Source organism: Coffea arabica, chromosome 3e (assembly GCF_036785885.1).
Source record: "Coffea arabica cultivar ET-39 chromosome 3e, Coffea Arabica ET-39 HiFi, whole genome shotgun sequence".
Taxonomy (NCBI): domain Eukaryota; kingdom Viridiplantae; phylum Streptophyta; class Magnoliopsida; order Gentianales; family Rubiaceae; genus Coffea; species Coffea arabica.
Genome location: NC_092315.1, coordinates 11680831 through 11703693, shown reverse-complemented (window position 1 = coordinate 11703693; position 22863 = coordinate 11680831). Strand labels below are relative to the sequence as shown.

The following is a 22863-nucleotide window of genomic DNA, read 5'->3' as shown; positions in this document are numbered from 1 at the left end:
TCCAAAGGGATGTATTTGCTGTTTTGATGCCTTATGTTTATTTCATCCGTGCACTTAGAATGTAGACATATGATTTGATGGACCAACTACCAAGGTCCAAAACGGTTGTAAAAAAATTGTTTAAGCCGAAACAATTCGTAAAAATAGAACAGAATTTTTAGATCCCACTCACAATATTAAATTTGACATACAAGCTGTAATTTGAGCGTTACATTTTTTTTTTTAACAAATCGTGGCCGTTTTTGGACGGTTGCTACCTGCAATGTGCTTACCCAACTCTTGATTTGATTGTCATTTCTTGGCCACACAACTAAAGTCTCAACCACAAAATTTAGGCTTGTCTCTTGAGGGTAAAATCAGAAAAAACAAAACAAATCACTTCACTTTTTTATTTGAAAAGTGACCGAAATTTTGGAACAGATAAAAAAGAAAAGTATAACATTTTTAATGCAAACATTGTGTTTGGATAGCCATTATTTGCATGGAAATTATTTGCTTACATAACACATTTTTATTTTTTCAATAATTTTTTTATCTCACATACATCACATCACAAAAAGTGTGTGTTACAATAATCATTTCAAATAAACTCTTGTCCAAACATACTTTTCTTATTTACTATGCCTACTTGAATTCTATCAACAGAAAAGTCTAATTTTGCAACAGAGCATGAGAACTGAGGGCAGCAAATCACGCTTGCTTCGTGTTTGTTTGTTAAGCCAGATTTGCTCGAGAAGTTCGTTGGCAATTGGACATTAAATTAGAAGAGAACAAGTGCAGCTGCATGTCGGATCATTAGTAGTACTAGTAATTGAGAATGTGTGTTGCATGTTGAATAGCAAGGAAGGGTTTTAATTTTTCTTTGCCAAAAGTTGAAGAGCTATGACTTTAGCGTTGTGAAAAGTAAGCATGCACAATATCAAAGGAGTTAAACCTTTTGTGTTTTTGTGGAACCAACTTAGAAGCACTCAGCAAATGGAAAATAGAACTGAAATAAAGAAACCTAAACATGTAGTATTGTGAAAGAACAAATTTGTCTGATGTTTGTTTACTCTTTTTCTACCTTGACTTTTTTGAGTCTCTCAGGTCTCAGTCATGCTTTCCATTTTTCAGGACGGCTTTTTCTTGTAGTTAACCAGTGGGTTGTCATCATCTTCAATAGTGATTGGATTTGTTGGATCACTGGATGTGAAAGCTTCCTTGTCATCAACATCTTTTTACAGACAGCTCTATTTTGGTACTTTCCTCAATTTTCTGCAATGCATTCGCTATCGGTGACATCTTTCCAGCTGCATCTTCTGTTATCTGTTTGGTCTGATCGAGAAATCTCGAACTTCAAAGCCATCATAGTTTTGTATTAAGCTGTATTGTCTCTTCCCTGAATTGAATGTTTTAAAGATATGTAACCAGTTATGATTTAAATCATACATTGTGTGTAACTAAAATTACTTGCTTTGCCTTGTACTGTACTTGGTCGCTTACAGATTTGTTTGGATTCAGATGCTTTACAACCAATCAGCAATTCTGCTTGTTCTTCAAAGGCAGCAATGATAGCCTCTACACTATCATCAAATATCTCCACTCTTAAATGAAACCTGCATTTTTTTCACTATTATGGATAGTCAATTATGCATGTTTGTTTTCCACTTGTTTATTTGATTTAGTGCACCAACCTTGGAATGTGCAGTTGAAAGTTTTACAACTTCTGCACCAATTCTGTCGATCTGCAATGGATCGATTAAACATTTTATTGGGGAGCCTGGTCAGGAATCTTTTGTGTGGTCAACCGTCCTAAGAGAATTTACTGCAATCAGATAGCATATACTACTTGAGGAGGTGATTTTTGGTGGGTAGTTGAACCGACCGGAATCAGCCTCTTCTAAGGTGAAGTGAGGTGTATCGGTGTGTCCGAAGTGAATGGCGGGGCTTCTCCCCTGGGATCACTCCGACGATCAAGTTAGTATGAGAACGAGAGAAAAGCAGTAGTATTGTCAAATGAACAGTATGCTTACTTGTTAGGAGTACATGAGGGGTATTTATAGAGCGAGAGTGGAGGGCAGGACAGAGGTCTTATGCCGGTGGGACCCATGTCCTGCCATTACGGCTCTGCTCTCTGTCAGGCGGTCTGACTCTGACGCTGTAGCCGCCTGGGCAGGGTGACGAGGAGTCTTATGCAGTAGTCATTAGGTGCGACAGTGCTTTTCAGATAAAGCACTGGTCCCGAGTGATGTCAGGTGACTTGACATCATCAGCGTGCAGCTGAGGTGTAGGTGCCGAGGTCACCTACACGGTAGACTAGGGATCCGGCCGAGCTTATGGGATATGCCCAAGACACGGATGATCTCCGATGAGGGACGAGATGGGTTCACCTCGGACATGCGGGGTGGCCGAGGTGAGCATCCTCAATAAGCCCCCCAAGCCTCGGGAGCTCCGGGTTAGGGAGGTACCGAGGCTTCCTTGTGCCGAAATCGTAAAGAGTCGGGGTCCCGAAACTGCTCCGGAAGATGCGGGGACGAGACACGTGGGCGAGTCAGTTGACAGGACGTGGTCACTGGTAACCGTCGCGTCGTGAAGTAGTGGGACGTTTCGTGCAGAGGGTATCAGTCGAAAGGACGGGGCATTAATGAGGAGAGAGAGAGGCACGGCGTTTTGAATTCGAACGTGGCCGTCTTTTCGCATTCTTGCCGCCTCTTCGGATTCCCCCCAAACCCTTATAAATAGGGGGTCCTTTTCACCATATGGCCCATCACTTTCTTTCTTAGCCTCAGATTTGTAAAATTCTTGAGCGTTGCCGAGATCAGTCCTGCCAGCCGAGATATCAACCGAAGTCATCCACTTCGTCAGATTCCGTAGTCAACAGTAAGTATCTTTCTTTTCATCTCATCATTCACTCATGGCCAAAACGGCTAAAACCCACAAGGAAACTGTGAAACGGAGCTACCAGGCCGAGGAGGTGCCGGACACTTCGGAAGAGGCGACTTCATCCAGCTCCACGGGGTCGGCACCTACCGATGTGGGGGAATCGGCCGAGGAAGAAGTGGCTGGGACAGCATCGGGGTCAGAGTCATCAGAGATGAGCGAGGGTGGTTCCGATGTCGAATACGACACCGACCTCGGAACTGCAATACCCCACGACGAGGGGGTGCTGGAGCCCGTCGCTCCAAGAGATGCTGCCAACCTGGACTTCGGCAAGATGCCGCAGTTTAGGAGCCGCATGGGAAGAGACAGGGCCTGGAAGGTGATAAGGAAGTATCCCTTCAGGCCGGGGTATCTCATCACCTCGCCCGGGCCGAACGATTCGGCCGAGAAGCCCCCCATGGGCACTGTGGCCATCTACCTTCAGCAGTTGGAGGCCGGGATGAGGATGCCGACGTCAAGGTTCTTCTGGGACGTGCTCCGTCACTTCGGCGTAAGAATCACCCAGCTCGTCCCAAACGCGGTCCGCATTCTCGTAGGTTTCGAGATGCTGTGCCGACATCAAGAAGTGACCCCGACCATGGACCTCTTCCGCCGATGTTACACCTTCAAGGCACATGGGACAGATAAGGAATGGTTCTATGTCTGCAACCGGAACAAAACCATCTCGAAGCTAGTCATCGGCGCCCCCTCTTCAATAAAGAACTGGAAGCGTGACTTCATATTCGTCTCGGCCGTGGACTTTCCACGGGGTTTTTGGTGGAGGCCCATCAAATCGAAGGCCGACCCTTCCGCGGGGGATCATGAGGAGGAGTCCTTCCAGAAATTGATGGGGTCCGGACTTCGGATCTTTAGTTGGGATCAGCCCGAGGCCGTGCTGGTCGATGTGGGAATCAGCCGAGCTTTGATCCCTCCTGACAGGACTCCCTTCACTTCCACTAAACTTAAGATACCTTGTAATTTTCTTTCATAGCTTTGCTTTCATTTCGGCTAAGGCATATGATAATATTTGTTTCTTGTGCAGTGACTAAACTGTCCGACATTATTACATCGAGCTCGGCCGAGGTGGCCAAGAGGTCGAAGAGAAAGAACTCGGGGGAGACTTCGGCGCCTCCGCCCAAAAGGAAGTCCCAAGGGCAGTCTTCCAAGACCTCGGTAGAGAAGACCACCCCCACCACGGCAGCCCAGAGCAGCTCGGCTGCTGTGGCCACAGGGTCCACCTCTTCGGTGCCAGAAGGGGTGCCATTAGGGGTGACCACGGCACGTCCACCTCCACATGGCCGAGGCAAGCAGTTGAATTCTCCGGTCAATGCGGTGACGGCGTCCTCACCATGGAACCGTTACCAAAGCCCCCCGGTGTTTTCGGGGAAAGATAAATCTCACCCCGGCTAGCATTGGTGTCCGAACTGGTCGCTCAAAGTCAACGACCGATGCAGCCAGCCTCGGGTTGCACAAGACCTGGTGATGCAGTCCACCTTGCCGAGAGACTTGGATTTCACAAGGAAACTGGCTCCGGCCGAGATGCTCCAAAGCATCATGGTGACCACGGCCTCCAACACAGCCTTTGTGGCCGAGATGGCACATCGGTACTGTGAGTTGCTTGAGGAGCAAGACACCGGCAAACTGCAAGATCAGATTGCCAAGCTGAAGAAAAAGCAGGTAGTGTCTGAGTCCGAGAAGTCCGAGCTTCAGAGACGGCTTCAAGAGGCCGAGACTAAGGAGGAGGAGGCCGAGGCCACTTTCAATAGTCTGAGGTCGGCTCTGGAGGAAGAGCAGAAGAGATCAGAGGAGGCGAAAAAGACACATGAGCAGGCCCTCGAGAGTGCAAGGACCTCGGCTGTTAAGGATTTCCGGAGGTCCGAGACCTTCCTTGGGGATCTCGACCAACTGACGAGGCCGACCTTCATGCTTGGCTTCACATCGGCTATTGATGAGGTCGCGGCTCACCTCTCCTCCGAAGCCTTGGAGTCTTTGAAGAATAGTGCCAATTATAACGAAGACTCCAAGGAACTGTGCGATCGGATGGCCGATGGCATTCAGGCTGGAAGAAACTTGGCCGAGGTCCAGGACGAGTTCAACAAGTGGCTGTCCGAACTCGACGAAGTGTTCGAGGAGGAAGGAGGAGAGGACACTGGGGGTGACGTCGGCGAGAAGGCTGCCGGAGAGCAAGGAGGAGATGGAGAAGATACTCACCCCGGCGGGGGAAAAGCCGCGGAGGCAACTGGCCAAGGGGGAGCCGAAGTGGAAGCCTAGATCATAGGGATCTAAATGTAAAACCGAGGTGGGAGATGCTTAGCAGTACTCCTGACCTCGGTCCTTTTCTTCTTTTTGTAATGCCTCTTCTTTGTTAAATGAAATATTTTCTTCTCAGTTCGGCTCTTTTAATTTCATGCTTGTTTCGTCCCCTGTTTGTCCCCCTTACTTTTTAATAACAGATGTGTGGCACAATCATATTGAAAAATAACAAAGCAGCTGAAGTGATAACTTAGTAAAATTTTCAAGCATAATACAGCCTGAGGTTCTCGGCGTGCCAAGTTCTCGGCACTAGAGAGCCATCTCGATAACTCAGTTTACAATATCCCTTAAGGTCAGACTCCACAACTCGGTAAGGGCCTTCCCATTTCGGGCATAATTTCCCTTGTGGTTCAGCTCGGCTGACTGAGTTTTTTCTAAGAACCAAGTCTCCAGGCTGGAATCTACGGTGTCTGACGGGGGCATTGTAATAGTGTGCCAGTATGTTCTTGTAGGAAGCTATCCGGGCTGAGGCGAGGTCCTTCGTTCATCGACGAGGTCGAGATCTAGCTGTCTCTCTTCGTTGTTCACCTCGGCGGCATAGGCTGCCAGCCGAGGGTTGGGGGTAAGGATCTCGGCAGGGATGACAGCCTCGGCTCCGTAGGTCAAAGAGAAGGGGGTCTCTTGCGTGGCTGACCTCGGCGTGGTCCGATAAGACCACAGGACACTGGGGAGTTTTTCGACCCAAGATGTTCCAACTCGGTGTAGTCGGGTCTTGAGGCCATGCAAGAGAGTTCGGTTGAAGTTTTTTGCTTGACCGTTGGCCTGGGGGTGGCCTACCGAAGTGAAATGTTGTTTGATGCCAAGGTTTGTGCACCAAGTTTTAAAGGGGTTCTCGGCAAATTGCCTTCTATTATCCGAGATGATGACCTGAGGTATGCCGAAGCGGCAGACGATGCATTTCCAAAAGAATTTTTGAATTGCCAGCCCGATGATGGTCCTCAGAGGCTCGGCCTCAACCCACTTGGTGAAGTAATCCACAGCGGTTACCAGGAAGGTATAACCCCCGACGGCTCTGGGGAAAGGACCTATGATGTCTGTCCCCCATTGCTCAAACGGCCAAGGTGAAATGATGGGAACCATGAAATTTGCGGCTGGTGATGCTCGGGTGCGTGGACTTGGCAGGAAGGGCAGCCGAGAACGAGGTCCTGGGCGTCTTGCCGAACTGAGGGCCAGAAATATCCAAGAAGCAAAGCCTTCTTGGCTAGCATTCTATGGCCGACGTGAGCTCCACACAAGCCTTCGTGGATCTCGTGGAGGACGTGGCGTCCTGTCTCGGGAGTGACACACCTCAGCCATGGGCCGAGGTAGGAGCGTTTGTACAGCTCTCCATCGCGGAGAGCGTACCGAGCCGCCTTGCGTTATATTTTTCTCGCCTCGGCTCGGTCTTCGGGGAGGGCTCCTTGACCCAAGAAAAGGATGAACGGGGTCATCCAACTTTCTTCAGAGTGCACGGGGCAGGTCACCTCTTCCACGTATCCTGGTTCACTCAGGACTTCCACTAAGACTGTTTTGTTGAGGTCAGAGAATGATATGGAAGCCAGCCGGGATAAGGCGTCGGCTTGCTTATTCTGGGACCGGGGTATTCTTTGGATTTCGAAAGACTCGAAGTACGCGGTGAGTTGGTGAACTTTGGAGAGGTACCGTTGCATGGTCTCATCCTTGGCCTCGTATTCACCAAGAACTTGGCGTACAACGAGTTGGGAGTCACTGCGGACGTGGATTTGCTGGGCGCCGAGCCTGCGTGCCAACTGGAGTCCAGCAATTAAGGCCTCGTACTCGGCTTCATTATTGGTGGCTGGGAAACCAAAGCGGAGGGCGTAAGAGCACACTTCTCCCTGAGGTCATTCCAGGAGCAGTCCAGCTCCGCTGCCATCCCCATTAGAGGACCCGTCTACGTACAGCGTCCACGGGGAAGGGGTGGACACCTCGACACTGGCGGAGGTGGACTCTGGACCTTCCGTGAAGGTCAGCTCGGCTAGGAAATCAGCTAGGACTTGAGCTTTTATGGCGGTGCGGGGCTCATATGACAGGTCATATTCTCCCAACTCGACAGCCCACTTGGTAAGGCGACCGGAAGCCTCGGGTCGCACCAATATTTACCGAATGGGTTGGTCGGTCCTGACGGAGATGGGATGAGCAAGGAAGTAGGGCTTCAATCGCCGAGTTGCGTGAACTAGCCACAGCACCAGTTTTTTCACCTGAGTGTATCGAGTCTCCGGCCCGCGGAGAGCTCGGCTGACGTAGTAGACTGGCACTTGGGTGCCCTCATCCCGGATAAGAACAGCGCTGACAGCCTCGTCGGTTGCGGAGAGGTAGAGGTAGAGCTTCTCCTCGGGCCGAGGTGAAGCGAGAGTGGGTAGGTGATGGAGGTATTGCTTCAACTTGTCGAAAGCAGCCTGGCACTTTTCCGTCCAGGCAAACTGATCAGCCTTCTTGAGCACCTTAAAGAAGGGCAGAGCTTTCTCAGCTGATTGGGACAGGAAGCGATTCAGCGCGGCCAGGCGTCCATTCACCCGTTGGACTTCTCGGATGTTCCGAGGTGGGGACATGTCCTGAATGGCCTTGACCTTGTCGCGGTTGGCCTCGATTTCCCGGTGGGAAACCAGATACCCCAAGAATTTTCCCGAGGTGACGCCGAAGACGCACTTCTTCGGATTCAGTTTCATCCTCGAGTCTCGCAGGACACCAAAGACTTCCCTCACGTCTGACAGAAAGGATGAAGTGGTGAGACTTTTGACGAGGATGTCATCCACATAGGCCTCCACATTGCGGCCGATCTGATTCTTGGAGAGTCGGTTGATCAACCTTTGATAGGTCGCCCCGGCGTTTTTTAACCCGAACGGCATGGTAGTGTAGCAGTAGACACCATGGTCGATGTAGAACGCTGTCTTCTCTTGGTCCTCCTCACTCATTCCTATTTGGTGGTAGCCTTTGAAGGCATCTAGAAAGCAGAGGATCTCATGTCCCATTGCCGAGTCGACGAGAGCGTCAATCCTCGGCAGGGGGTAGCAATCTTTGGGGCAGGCCTTGTTAAGGTCGGTGAAGTCGACGCACATCCTCCATCCACCGGTATCCTTTTTAACCATAACAGGGTTGGACAGCCAGGTGGGGTACTGGAACTCATGGATCATCTTGGCGGGCAAGAGCTTGTCCACCTCGTCAGATATGGCCTTGCTGCGTTCGGGACCGAAGTGCCTACGCTTTTGTTTCACAGGACGGGCCTGCGGGTTGACGTTGAGCTGGTGAACCATGAGCTCAGGTGGTACTCCAACCACCTCATCAGCGAACCACGCGAAAACGTCTCGGTGGTCCTTTATAAGGCAAATCACTTCTTCCTTTAGAGGCGAGGGGAGTCCGGCCCCTACCTGGACCACTTGGTCCGGTCTTGCCTCATCCAGGACCACCTGCTCCACATCATCCCCGGGTTCCAGCCTGCCGGGCTTTCCTGCCTTCTGAGGGTCGATGCAGTCTATGGAGAGGACCGCTGTCCTCTTTTATCCGGCCTTTGATGCAGTCCGGGGAGTGACTGCGGCCTGGATGGTGGCGAGGTAGCATTCGCGAGCAGTGCTCACGTCGCTGCTCACCTCGGCCACCCCCGCTGGTGTCAGGAATTTGAAACTCAGGTGATAGGTAGAGTACACGACCCTCAAGGCATTGAGCGTGGGTCGACCTATCAACATATTGTAGGGAGAATCTGCCTTGACCACCGCGAAGTTGACGGGTATAGTCCTGCAGCGGGGATGACGCCCGATGGTCACCATACCCTCGGGGTGGACCACGTGTCCCCCGAATCCCACGATGGGAGTTCTGACAGGAGTGAGCTGTTCCCGAGTCAGTTTCAAACTTTCGAAAGTTCGGTAGTACAAGACGTCTACCGAGCTTCCGGGGTCAACATAGACCTTTTTGACTATGTAGTTGTTGGTGAGGACCTCGATCACGAGAGTTTCGTGGTTGCTGGAGGCGGCGGGGACCGGGTCAGTGGGACCATAGGTGATGACCTCGGACAACCGAGAGCTCGGCTCAGCCACCTCCATCCCGGCCTGGCGGTAGATCCGCTTCCGGGAGTTCTGGCTGTCTCCTCCCGTTGGTCCTCCCGCGATCGTGTTTATCACCCCGGCGATGTTGGGGTCATAGCCCGGTGATCTGTCTCATGGAGGCTGCTTGTCCTCCCTTCGATCCTCGAGACCCCGGCAATGTATGTTCGTATCCCGCCTGTCATCTCGGCGGGGGCCCCGGTTCTCCCGGTGGGAGACGCTTCGGTTGAAGCCCCCATCCTTGCGGACGAATTGTTTCAGGTATCCTTGCCGGATCAAATTCTCGATCTCTCGCTTCAGAGCATTGCAGTCTTCAGTCTCGTGCCCAACATCCCGGTGGTAGGCACAATAGAGGTTCGAGTTCCTCTTATCTCTCCTCCCTGGAATTTCAGGGGGGTTTCGGCCGAGGTGATTCTGCCTCATCACAGCCAGGACATGGGTCCGGCTGGAATTGAGAGGTGTCAGCTCGGCGTCCGAGGTGGACGACCTGCCTTTCACAATCCGATCGAAGACACTTCGGCAGTCTCGGAACTGAGTCGACGAGCCATTGGTGCCTTGTTCAACTCGGCCGGCATCTTTTTTCCTCCGGGAATCTTGCCCGGTACGAGCGGCTTGAGCCTCTCGCTTCATACGGTTTAGATCTTCACTTCGGATTCCCTGATCTACTCGATCCCAAAGTTCCCGAAGTGTGCGGGGGTAATCCCGGTGTATCTCGGTATTGAAGATTCCCGCGATCAACCCATTGGTGAAGGCAGCTATGGTTACCTGCTCATGCTGATCAGGTATCTGCACGTTCTCCTCATTGAACCTCTGCACGTAGGAGCGCAGTGACTCGCCGGGGGCTTGCTGCAGGTTCAAGAGGTAAGCTGAAGTTTTCGTAATCGGACGAGATGATACAAAGCGGTGAATGAACCGATCTATCAACTCATCCAGTGAGGAAATGCTCCTCGGTTCTAAACCCCAGAACCACTTTCGGGCCGTGCCCTGTAGGAAGATGGGGAAAGCTCGGCAAATTACCGCGTCGGGGACGCAATAGAGCCGAAAAGCGGATAGGAAGGCGCGGAGGTGATCCTCGGGGTCACCTCGACCATCGTAGGAACGCAGGGCGGGAAGTTTAAAGTTTGGGGGGACCATCTCCCCATTGATGTCATCCGTAAAGGGCGGTGCCCTCAGATATTCGGCTGCTAAGCCTCCGGGACGCCGAGGTGGGTCCTCAACTCGTTTTCCCAGAAGGCTCCGGGAAAACGCCCGGGAAATGGAAGCGATTTTAGATGTCGCCTTGGCAGAGGCGCGTCTGGAAGTGCTCCGAGAGATGTGCCCCTCATCGGAGTCTTCGCCGGAAGGCACTTCAGGGGACTTCGTCGGTCTCCTCTTGGAGGATTCAGCTTTTTCCTTCCCCTGCCTCTTGAAGTACCTCCCCAGTTCTTCGAAGATGTTCGGATTATCAGCCACAAACTCGGCCATCTTGGCGATGGCGTCTTCGTTATTGGGCTGGGTCCTTGGGGACCCTTGTTCTTCGAAAATACGATCTTGCTGGGCTCCCGATGTTTGCCCAGCCCCAGTCGAGGGGACTCTTCCACTTCTGGAGCGCGTGGATCTCATTTTAGCAGTAATCTCGTTCCCACAGACGGCGCCAATTGAGGAGGTGATTTTTGGTGGGTAGTTGAACCGACCGGAATCAGCCTCTTCTAAGGTGAAGTGAGGTGTATCGGTGTGTCCGAAGTGAATGGCGGGGCTTCTCCCCTGGGATCACTCCGACGATCAAGTTAGTATAAGAACGAGAGAAAAGCAGTAGTGTTGTCAAATGAACAGTATGCTTACTTGTTAGGAGTACATGAGGGGTATTTATAGAGCGAGAGTGGAGGGCAGGACGGAGGTCTTATGCCGGTGGGACCCATGTCCTGCCATTACGGCTCTGCTCTCTGTCAGGCGGTCTGACTCTGACGCTGTAGCCGCCTGGGCAGGGTGACGAGGAGTCTTATACAGTAGTCATTAGGTGCGACAGTGCTTTTCAGATAAAGCACTGGTCCCGAGTGATGTCAGGTGGCTTGACATCATCAGCGTGCAGCTGAGGTGTAGGTGCCGAGGTCACCTACACGGTAGACTAGGGATCCGGCCGAGCTTATGGGATATGCCCAAGACACGGATGAGCTCCGATGAAGGACGAGATGGGTTCACCTCGGACATGCGGGGTAGCCGAGGTGAGCATCCTCACTACTCAATAGAAGAAATCATGTTATCAACTGTGACAAGATTAATGGAACTGATGAAAACTGAGAAGAAAAACTGGGAACACAATGTTGTAGATAATAAAACTCAAACAGAAGAAACCATGTTATCGACCAATGACAATTCATGGAATTGATGAAGATGAAAAGAGAAACAAAATGTTGAAGTCAATATATGAAAACGTGCATGGAGCAAAAAATGAAACTCAACCATTTTTATGAAAATACTTCTATATGTCACAGTATAACTATAAAGGTACAAGCCTATCAAGCACAAACCCCCACAATAGTAAAGCAATTGCTGGTCATGTCACAAGTACCTTTGCACCAACTATGAACAACACTTTGCCGAGAGGACCTGATATGAAATATGGGCCGCTTATGGGCCATGTTTCGGGCTGCAAGAGAATGAATCTTTTAGTAATAGTTTAGTAGTTTATTTTTCAGATTTCTATTTTATTTGGTAGGAATAAGTTCGGTCCAAGACCTCATGTTGAGTTGGATCCGATTTATAGAGTCTAGACTCACTATTACTTAAGTTGGTGAATTAGCTTTTATTGGGTTATGTTGAGCCAGCTTTATAAGCTGACCATTAGTTAGCCTTAATTGTGATTGTGATTGGAGAGTCATTAGTTAGTTTCTTTTCCTTACTAGATTAGGGTTTCACTTGTAGCCTATATAAGGCACCACATTACGTCATTAAAAGGAGACACTTTTATGATAAAAATATTGAGAGAGTTTTCTCCATAGCTTTCGAGCAAACCTTGAACAACTTAGAGTTATACTCTAGTGTTCTTGTTCGGCTTATCAATTCAAGAATCGCACTTGAATTGTGGCGCCTTCTACACTTGCCTGAGGTTCGCTAATTCGTTTGATTACGGGTTGAGATAATATCAACAAGTTCGTAGTCACGGGGATTAGAGGGGTCGTAGGGTTTCCGCTGCCACCGTCTCTTGCATCTGACGTCAAATCCAACAAGCGATCTTGGGTCGCGAATCTCCTCACCAACGAGATTCGTATCAGCTGGCATCAGAGCTAGCTTGTTGGTAACATCGTTATCCCTCTTTTCGTGCCTTAATTCGTATCTATCTCGGTAGCTCAAAAAAAAAAAAAATTTTTGTGCACGTTGCATCCTGGCCGCGAGTTTCCTTTGTTTTCGAGTCTGGTCATCATTGTTTGTTTCTGTCTTGTTGTCGTCTTCAATTTCTGGAATTTCTGGGAGTTAATTGTGTCGTGTTTGATTTAGTTTGTGTGAGTATCTCATCGTTTGTTACACAAAGGAAAAAAAAAAAAGGGCTTCCTGGTCGGTGACTTCTTCCAAGTCGCAAAGCTGCGACCTTGGAATTGTGCAATCTGTCCGTGTCCGGTTAGTTCCAATTTCTATTGAGCCTTGTGCGAAATCTGCTCGTGTCTTGCTGTCTTTGTTCCCACCGTTTGTGTCCAGCAAATAAAAGAATCAACCAGTGTTGATAGTCGTGTCCCAAGTGCACATAAAATATTGAGTCATTAGGAATTTCTGTCTTGCCGCACTTACATTGATAAATCTGTTCGAATTGTCTCCTCATTGTTTGTGCGTGATAATTGTTCAGCAGCTTGCTATCTTATTTGAGTCCAATCTGAGTCAAAATATATATATATACATACATTATAGCCGCCACTAGGGTCTTCCTTTGTGGCGTTGTGTCATGTGCAAACCTGTCCAGCAATTTCGGTCACTAGTTGGCTCTAGTTTCTGTCCAGCTTCTGGTTTAATGCGTGTGGGGTCTTGTGTTGTTTGAGTCGTGTGCAAACAACCCAGCAAAAGGGTCAAAAAAAAAAAAAGAGTGTCGCATACCGTTGTCCTTGAGTCGCGTTTGCTGGAATTTTCGTTCTTGCATTACCAAACCTGTGTTGCTTATGAGCCTTGAACCCTTGTGTCGATTCTTGCAAATCCTGGAAACCAACACCGAACTTGAGTAGATTTTGTTCGTAGTCACGGGGATTAGAGGGGTCGTAGGGTTTCCGCTGCCACCGTCTCTTGCATCTGACGTCAAATCCAACAAGCGATCTTGGGTCGCGAATCTCCTCACCAACGAGATTCGTATCAGGACCATATGCAACTATATCAATGCCAATTTCCTGTATTAGATAATACTTACTGAGGGCCGTCATTTCGGCCCTTCTCGGTTCAGTGATTGGTCAAGATAACCCTCTCGGGGCCTATGTCACCTCGGCTCGTTGCCTCTCCCATGGGACTGGCCTCAGTCTTCCAATGGTAGCCGAACCGTCCCACTCTCTAGCACCTGACATCACACTGGAAAAGCTAACTTCTATATGATGGAATGACATGACAGTAACGTGACAGGATGACATGATTATTGATATGCCCTATCTATTAAGCCTAACACTATCCCTGTCAGTCATAGATCTAAGGAAATTAAAATTCATCATTCTTCCCACCGTTCTGTCCGCTATAAATACCTTCACATCCGTAGAAAAGGTATGGACTCACAAACACACACACTTGAGGTTCTTAAACCACTTTTAGTTTGCGATTGAATATCCGAACTGACTTAATCGTCGAAATAAGATCGGTGGATAAAGCCCCATACATTGCAGATCGGACAGGTGAATTTCTTCAACTAGGTCTTTCAGCCGAAAGTCACTTCTTCAAGATTGACTCGGTCCAACCATTCGGAAATCACCTCATCACTTACCACTGTGGACTCAGAAATAAAAGTCACGACTTTTTGTATGGTGTGCGGCTGCTTACAGCTTCATGGTGAGTCTGTGGCAACATCCACTGTACAAAGCTTCCCACTACTACTGAAGTGTGAAAGAATCACCTTCTTTTACTCGGCTTCTACCTGCTGAACCAAAGAATTCATCATCCTCTGTTCTTGGCTCCAATGAGCTTGCAATTACGGATTTACAGCCAAAAGAAAACACTTCAATATCAGCTCAGTACGATCATTTCCTTCTCTTTTCTTGCCTTTTTTTGCATTCTGATGACTCTAATTTTATTCCCATTGATATTCAATTGAATCCGCAATTCTTCTGAAAAGAATACAACTGTGCATAGAAAATGAGAGAGATTCAGATGTTTTCCAATTTGTTTAAAGTCTACAGATGTCATCTATGGCATTTACATTTCGAGTTCTCTATGCACTATATTATTCCAATTTTGTTGGTCACATTTTGTGTCATTGTTCTTGTCTAGTAAATAGACTTCTTACTAATTAACATAGAGCCCTTCACAGGTTTCATACAAGTAGCACAGGCATCATTTTTGCAGCTATATGGTCGACATAAGGGGTCCATAAAAATATACAGACATAGAATACAAAGGATAAAACATCATATCCATTCATTCAAGAGCTGCAAAAGATATACTCAGCATGTCCTGGTACAAGAACAACCAGTTTTTTCACACGACCCAATCTTTAATCAAATACAGAATCTGTGGTCACCACAAGGATTAACTTTTTATTGGAACAAAGCTATTAAACCCTCAAAGCAATGAAAATGGACCATCAGGCAGATGGTTATAAGAATTATCACCACAACAAAGGTCGTTTTCATGCACTCTTCCACGTTGACAAAGGTGGAGTATCAGAATTTTGCCAAGTGGCACTGCCGGACCCATATCTATCACCCTTGACTCCAGATGAAGCAAGGGATTCAAGCTCAGCAAGATCCTCTGCTAACAGTTTTACAGATAAAGCTCCAATATTCTCTTTCAGGTTCTCAATCTTGGTAGTGCCAGGTATGGGGCAAACATCACTTCCCTGGTGATGGACCCATGCCAATGCTAGCTGTGATGGGGTACAACCCTTCCTTGAAGCGATGTCATTAACGCGCTCAAACAAGCTCTTGTTATGCTCAACATTTTCTGGTTGTAATCTTGGCAAAAACTGCATCACATAAAATTTAAAATTTCTCAATAAACAGTTATGCAAGCATTTTCAGAAGGAAAAAAACCAATAAACAGTTATGCAAGTATTTTCAGATGGGAATAAAGCAGACAAATTTGCAGCTTGGTAAACTCAACTTACATAGCTTCAGGGGAATGATGGGACTGTGCAAGTTAAGACAAAAATGAATTCGGCTAGGTTCTCTCATTATTCCAAAGTCAGCAATATCTACTGCAGAATGTAGAAAAGATACCAAGACATAGAAACCAATATTACTTGAGAAATATATTAATCCAGTCATGTAGGTTAATCATCATAACTGAGTTACAGCTTAACATAACAAAGATGACTCACTCTTCTAAGATTTTCCTACACTTCATCTAGTATATTTCTAATTGCAGAACCTATAGGAGGCACAACTCTGGAACGTATTGCCAGAGCGAATAGGCCCTAGTAAGTTTAACAAGCATTTACTTAAAAGTGACTTTAACTTTCTTCAAGCTACTTATTAAGAAAGTCAAGCACCTTACCATAAAGGAAACAAGCTGTCTGTATTAATTGAGTATGAATTGATGAAAAAGTCAAAAGTTAGCAAGTTAAGAAGTGTTATATAAGCACTGATTACTCTAGCATTACACAGGACAAGAGGACTGGAAAAGAAACATGTTAAACAAGTTGAAGCACAGTTATATAGTATGTAAATCAAATCAAGATTTTAGCTTTGGCAAATGTTGGCAAGGAGACCTGCTAACAAAGTATCTTCTTTTTTCCTAGTTAGGGACAGTGAGGCCAACTATATGTCAGGCATACGTTTAACCCAAAGTCGGACTTGTTAGCTTAAGACATAAATATGTTTTGGGAGTCAATTTGGGGGTGTGGATGTCATCTATTATGCATGCCATAAGCATTTAGGCTGGCTGCGTAATTCAAAGCTCTTGCTAGAAAATTTGTGAGAGTTACAACATGCGAAAATGGCTCAAACTATGATCCCTGGACATTAGTTGCAGTCATCTGATTATAAGTTAGTGAGCTAACTGTTGTGCTTTTTTAGCTCCCAATGTATCATCTGGAAGATTAGCACTTCAATCAGTACTATCACTTACAGAACTAGACCTAAAGCCTTTACAAGGTTGAAGGATATACATTGATAGGAACTACACCTTCACCCAGAGAGGTGGTGGATCCTTTTGAAACGCTTATCTAATAAGGAAAGGGAAATAGTGCTAAAACCTGTTTAGACCCTCCAAATATAACTTGGTAGGTATTTTAAAGGTTATATCTCCAGTTTTAATAGTAATTTAATAAATGCAAGTCCTTATGCCTATGCCTTGAGGCTTCACCTTGGCCCACAAGATACAGCTCGTTGCCTAACTTCTTTGACTTAAAAATTCACTCTTGATTTGAATGAGCCTCCCCAAGGGAAGTTCCTTTGGTTAACAAAGAGTACTCTTAAGCTATTATCATAAGCTGACAAAATTGTAATGTGCCTTTGAATTAGGATAGCATGTAGAATACGCACAACAATGTCAAAAGACATGCTTTGTCCTTCTCTTCTGTTGAAATTTCAATAACTTTGATTGCATAAGGGAGGTTTAACCAAACTATTGTATTTTGAAAAGTTCAGAAAGTACAGCAAATAGACAAAGAGTAGGAACATCAAGCAAGACAGTTAGTGAATGTGATATAAGTAGATAAATGACAGATTCGTACTAACCATAGACATTCTATAGTAAAATGCACTTGATCATAATGAATGTGCACAAACCTTTCGGAAGTCATCATCAGCCAAATTCTCCATCAACTTTGGACCTGATGAGAAAAATCCTCGTCCAAGTGGACTGTAAGCCACAATTCCTATGCCAAGTTCTCTAAAAGATTGTAGAAAAATGAGTTAGAGTTGCATATTCTTTGCACACCCTAAAGATAGTAAAGCAGAAAACTCCCATACCTGCAAGTAGGAATAATCTCTTCCTCCACATCTCTGGTCCACAATGACCACTCCAGCTGTACAGCTGTTATAGGATGAACAGCATGTGCTCTTCTAATTGTTGAAGCTGAGGCCTCAGATAGACCTATGTACTTTATCTTACCCTCTTCAACCAGTTTTTTAAGCTCTCCTATCTAGGAAAAAGAGAATTTGAAGGAACAGATGCTATTATAAAAAGCTCGTTCAGTATTAATTGTCCCAAGACAAGTGAAATCTAAATGCACGTGGCCGAAGGACATAGTTCATTGCAGTGGTGCAATTTCGATCAAATACACATCAAGCCAATAACATCAAAGATGTGGTGGTAATTAGCTGCCACTAAAGGTTAGTGCTCGAAAGGAAATTGTTTTAACCCAAATAGCTGAAACGGCTCTTCTTGCAACACCAATATGAATCATTTGGCATTCTTGGTTTTTCATAAACAAAGCAAAAATTGTATCTGACCAATTTCTGTGACCAATCTTGTTTGATTTTGTTCAACTCTGTGATGGACTGAGTCAATGTATTTTGAGAAAATTTCTTTTTAATCCTAAAGAAATCAAGCAATACTGTTTCTGGGCTAAACACTAAAACAGCATAGAACAAGTTCCACAAATGTTTATAGAAAGGACAACTTGAACCATACATGTCAACTAATGACTGCCCACATTGCTTAATGCACTACAAGAAGAGAAGCCACAAGGGGGGACAGAAATGGCATATCAAATTTCAACAAGATAGGACATCTCAAATTAAAGACAAAGCACAGGTCATCATATCTTAAAGAAGGTCATACAACGTATAGTAATATGCTAATCAGGCAACAATATTTGTGCACATATAAACAATTCTTTTTCCCTTTTTCCTTTTTGGGATCAGTTGCTGGTACATATATTTCAAAACCAGTATTATCATTATCTAAAACACTATGTCAAACTCGTGGAACATGCAACTTCTGGACCAATTGCACAGCATATGAAACTCAATCTCCTCCAAAAGTTGAATGCAACCAAATTTCATCTATTCCATTTCTCCAGCATCTAGTATCACAACCAGTATTATCGTCATCTAAATTACTATGTCAAACTCCTAGACCATGCAACTTCTGAACCAATTGCACAGCATATGAAACTCAATCTCGTCCTAAAGTTGAATGAGACCAAATTTCATCTATTCCATTTCTCCTACATCTAGTACCACAACTACTAGTAGATTAGATACAGTTAATTAATGCTCTAACAAATGGCCTTTCTACTGTATTTAGGGCATAAATATCTGTTATACAGAAATAGAGTGTTTGTATAAAATGATATATCATGACAGTATCTCCATCTATAGTGAGCCAAAGACAGTTGCACCATCAATATATTTGCAATTGAATATTGCACGATTTATTGGGACTTGGAGGATATTTTTTCAGAGACGATTTAAAAGCTTCCTTTCTTGGTAAATGAACAATATTGTGGATCTCAACTGCAAAGCAGAAGGTGAAACAGGATAGTGGAGTAATTGGTGTCTTCCAGCATACTTTGGGGATGCAAAGCATGTTAAACAAAAGTCAATTGGCTTCTCTCTGGCAGAACATCAACAAAAGCATATTCACAGACACAAATTGAAAGTGGTTCTTGAACAGCAATTGACTAAGTGAATATAGCATTTTAAAATCTTGACAAATATAAAAAAATAAGCACTTCCACAGGGATAAAAGCATAAGATTGACTCTGTTTAGCTGCAGATGTGGCTTTCAGCTTAGTTATCATGTTTATAAATTTACACTTGGCTACAAAACATAAATCTGAAAATTGCCGTGCTTGACAAATAAAAATGTCCACAAAGCTGTACAAAGAAAAAATTTCCTTTTCTTCATTTTTCACATAAGTGACGTCTAGTATAAATTTCTGACTTAAAATTGGAAAAGTGACTGATATTTGCTTGCCAAAGTTCCATATTCCTATGTATTGTCAGACCTCTTAATCTGCTTCTTGGGCCTAAAAAGGTCGCAATCATACAAACCATTATAACAGTTAATCTGACTTATATGCAAAGTTTCAATTCATCAAGCATAAGAATGAACATTTAAAACACAAAAGAAAACTGGAGCAAACCGTGATTTCAATGGGAAGACGTGTATCAATCCGATGTTGATAGTAGAGATCAATGCAGTCAACACCAAGTCGTTTCAAGCTTCCCTCACATGCAGCCCTTACATAAGCTGGATCACCACAAACCTCCCGCTTTCCATCCACAAATCTGACCCCAAATTTTGTTGCTATCTCCACTTTCTCTTGTATCCCTCCCTTCAAAGCCTACATTCATTCTTTCAAAACATTAATCATCCAGGGTACACAGATTAATACATATCAATACAAACAGTTTTACCTGATCAGTTCTCAGGATAGAATATATCTCAATCTTGCCTACTTCTACAAACTAATATTATGCTATTTGTTTCCTTTATATGATGATCCTGTCTAAAGAGGCCAAACTATTTCTAACTCATAGTCTTTCACAACACTTCAGGTTTACTCCTTTTGTTAGGTCTCGACTACTTCTTCGCTATGATCTTCCCAGTGGTTCATATAGGAGCTATAGCCGATTCATTCCTCTAGTTCATTTACAGTTTCCTCTAATCCAAATTTCACCTTGGATTTTGTATAAACCATGCGAAGCAGAGACACAGAAGATACTGTTGAGTCTTTAAAAATATTTTTTTTAAAAATACTGAGTCCCAACGCAATATCAATTCCAAAAAGTTAACCAAGGAAAGGAGCTATCTAACCACTGCACTTGTACATTTGTAACTCGGGAGCTGATAAACTGGACTAAGGTACAAGTACTAAAGCATGATGTACAACAATCAAGAATCATACAGTTCGGGCTACAGTACCTTGCCGACGAGTATTTCGTTGGTGTACGGCCCGTACATCTCGGCGGTGTCGAAATGGGTGATGCCTCCGTCAATAGCATAGTGGATGAGCTTGATCATGTCGGGCTCGGGCTTGGGCGGGCCATAGAAAGCTGACATGCCCATACAGCCCAGCCCCTGAGCTGAAACTTCAAGCCCCTGCGAACCCAACTTGATTCTGGGCACTTTCACTTCTTCTCCTGCTGCTGCCGCCATTTTCACACAAGACAGAGAGGAAAGAGTTGGTGGAAGAGAGTATGGTGGTTGAGCCTGTGACGTAGTAGGTGACAGCTGAGGAACCAATTCGTTAACTACGCATTTTGTAAGCAGATTGGTGTTTATTTATTGGAGAATTGCAGCTTTTATCCTCAATGTTTGGCCAATGTGTCAAATTAGTCCCTAATATTTATAGGTGGCAAACAAACTCATTTAATTAAATTCACCCATATCCGCTCATGAATAGATGGGTATGGGTATCTTAAATTTTTACATATAAATATAAATGGGTTACTCAATAATACCTATTTAATATATGGTATTATTAGATAACCCATCAAATCCAATTAACCCATTTAGAATTGTAACCCATCAAACCTCCTCTCTTTCCCTATCCTTTTTTTTTTTCAAATTTTTCATTTTGTTATGATATTAACTACTTTTGTTTCATTATTATTATTATTATTTGTTAATTTTATCTTATCATTTTATTTTCTTTTAGTTTGTTAACTTGCTCATTTTTCAGTATTACCAATTTATAATAAGTTTTAACCTCTTTTCTTACCTTTCCAAAATAAAAATTTAAATTTACATACAAAAAAATGCTAGGGTTTCAAGATTTTTGAATTGAGTTTTTATGTTGACTTTCATAGTACTTAGTTCAATTTTTATATTCTTATTGTTCAATTATTAAATAATATGTAATTTTACAACATAGAATACGGATGGGAAAAATTAATAGTTAGGCTTATTGAGTATTATAAGTAAATATTTAAAACTAATGATGGGTGCAAAATGTGGTGTACATTGATAATTTAGTTTGCAGAAATGAATTTAAATGAGTTTACAAAAAGTTAAAATTAATGGGTTATAAATGGATAATTGGGTTACCCAATTCAATTTTTGACTTACCCATTTATACCTATCTAATTAAATGGGTATAAACGGGTTGACTCACTTATACCCATTACCCATTTTACCGAACGCAAATCCATCCAAATCACCCATTTTGACACCTCTACTAATATTTCTTTCGATCAAAATAAATTTGGTTTTCAAAATTTCAGATTTAAACAAGTTTAGAATAACTAATAGTCAAAATTAAATTCGTGTCATTCAAAAGTTTTGGCTTTAAAAATTTTATTCCTAAAGTTTGAACTTTCGATTAATATAGTCCCTTAGTTTTTAAATAAGCATAGTTATATAATAAATTGAATATGAATTGAATAAAATATTTACTATAACAAATATGTTCCTAAATCCCCACAAAAATCTCAAAAAACACTTTACATCGTAACAAAACTATCCTTAAGCTAAAGAGCGACTCTTTATTAAATTAGTTACAAACTTAAAAGCTATACATGAATAATATATAAGATAAAGCTAGCTAAAGAAGAGAGAACATTAATTTAAACGTGTAACTTTAATCTAACTACCATTATACAAATTCTTGTAATACTTGAGGACATGGACTTGAAATGGTTGTAGTTAGAAACTGTTGTACAATAACTAGTGAGGTAAATACCAGTAAAAGTGCTTTTAGACAATTTTGAAAGAAAAAAACTTTTGTTTTTTTTTCCTTATCTTTCCTTCGTATTAAAACTATACACTCCACTGATAAATTTTTAAAGCAATTATTTTAATATTCATAACATTGATAATTTTTTTGAATAATTCAAATAATTCTATAAAATATATATTTCATTTGAAACTTACTTGATAATATTGAAATGTTAAAAAAAAAAGGAGAAGAAAAAAGAAAGGAAAAGCTATTTGATTATCAGCTTAATTTACATACAGTGTATATTGCACATATTTCAAAGGAATATTTAGTTGCATGTTTAGTAATCAATGTAAGTGAAAAAAAAATTATAGAACTCATGATCTATTAATTATTCATTATGCAAAGAATAATTGCATATATTATGCCAAATTCATGACCAATAATATGTGCCAAAAAAAAAGAAAGACATGGAAAAACTAGTGGCATGAATAGATAAAACAAAGAAAATAAAACAAGCAGGAAAAAGAAGTTTAGTTGGCACTCTGTACATATGTAAGGCAATTCCAATTCAGTTTGTATCTTTTTCCATCCTAAAACCCTTAATATCATTATTTGAAACTTAAAGGACTATAATAATTCAAACTCTAAATAACGGGGGCCAAAAGTACAAACTGAGTGTAGTTTAATTACCCCCTTTACCGTTAGAAAAAAAGAATAACAAGAAGTTGATTGACCGTTAGAATTGTTAGATTTCAATCAATTATTCTAAATTTGCATAAAATTAGAAACTTTAGAAACCAAATTCGTTTTGATAGTCAAAACATTAAAGACCAATATGGCACATGGGCCATACATTGGAACTAAAAAAAATATTTCTCCCTGATTTATCTGTTTGTTTATTTTTTA

The 22863-nt window shown here is 43.8% G+C and overlaps 1 protein-coding gene across 1 annotated transcript; it reads right to left on the bottom strand.

Annotated features, from left to right (window-relative positions):
* Positions 1–14793: 14793 nt before the first annotated feature.
* Positions 14794–20545, bottom strand: LOC113736479 (probable aldo-keto reductase 2). The gene is made up of 5 exons (XM_027263486.2): positions 20220–20545; positions 19438–19638; positions 17315–17487; positions 17132–17234; positions 14794–15366 (listed from the first exon to the last, which is right to left on the bottom strand). The coding sequence occupies exons 1-5, from the start codon at positions 20451–20453 to the stop codon at positions 15031–15033; spliced, it is 1047 nt and encodes a 348-aa protein (XP_027119287.1). The 5' UTR covers positions 20454–20545; the 3' UTR covers positions 14794–15030.
* Positions 20546–22863: the final 2318 nt, after the last annotated feature.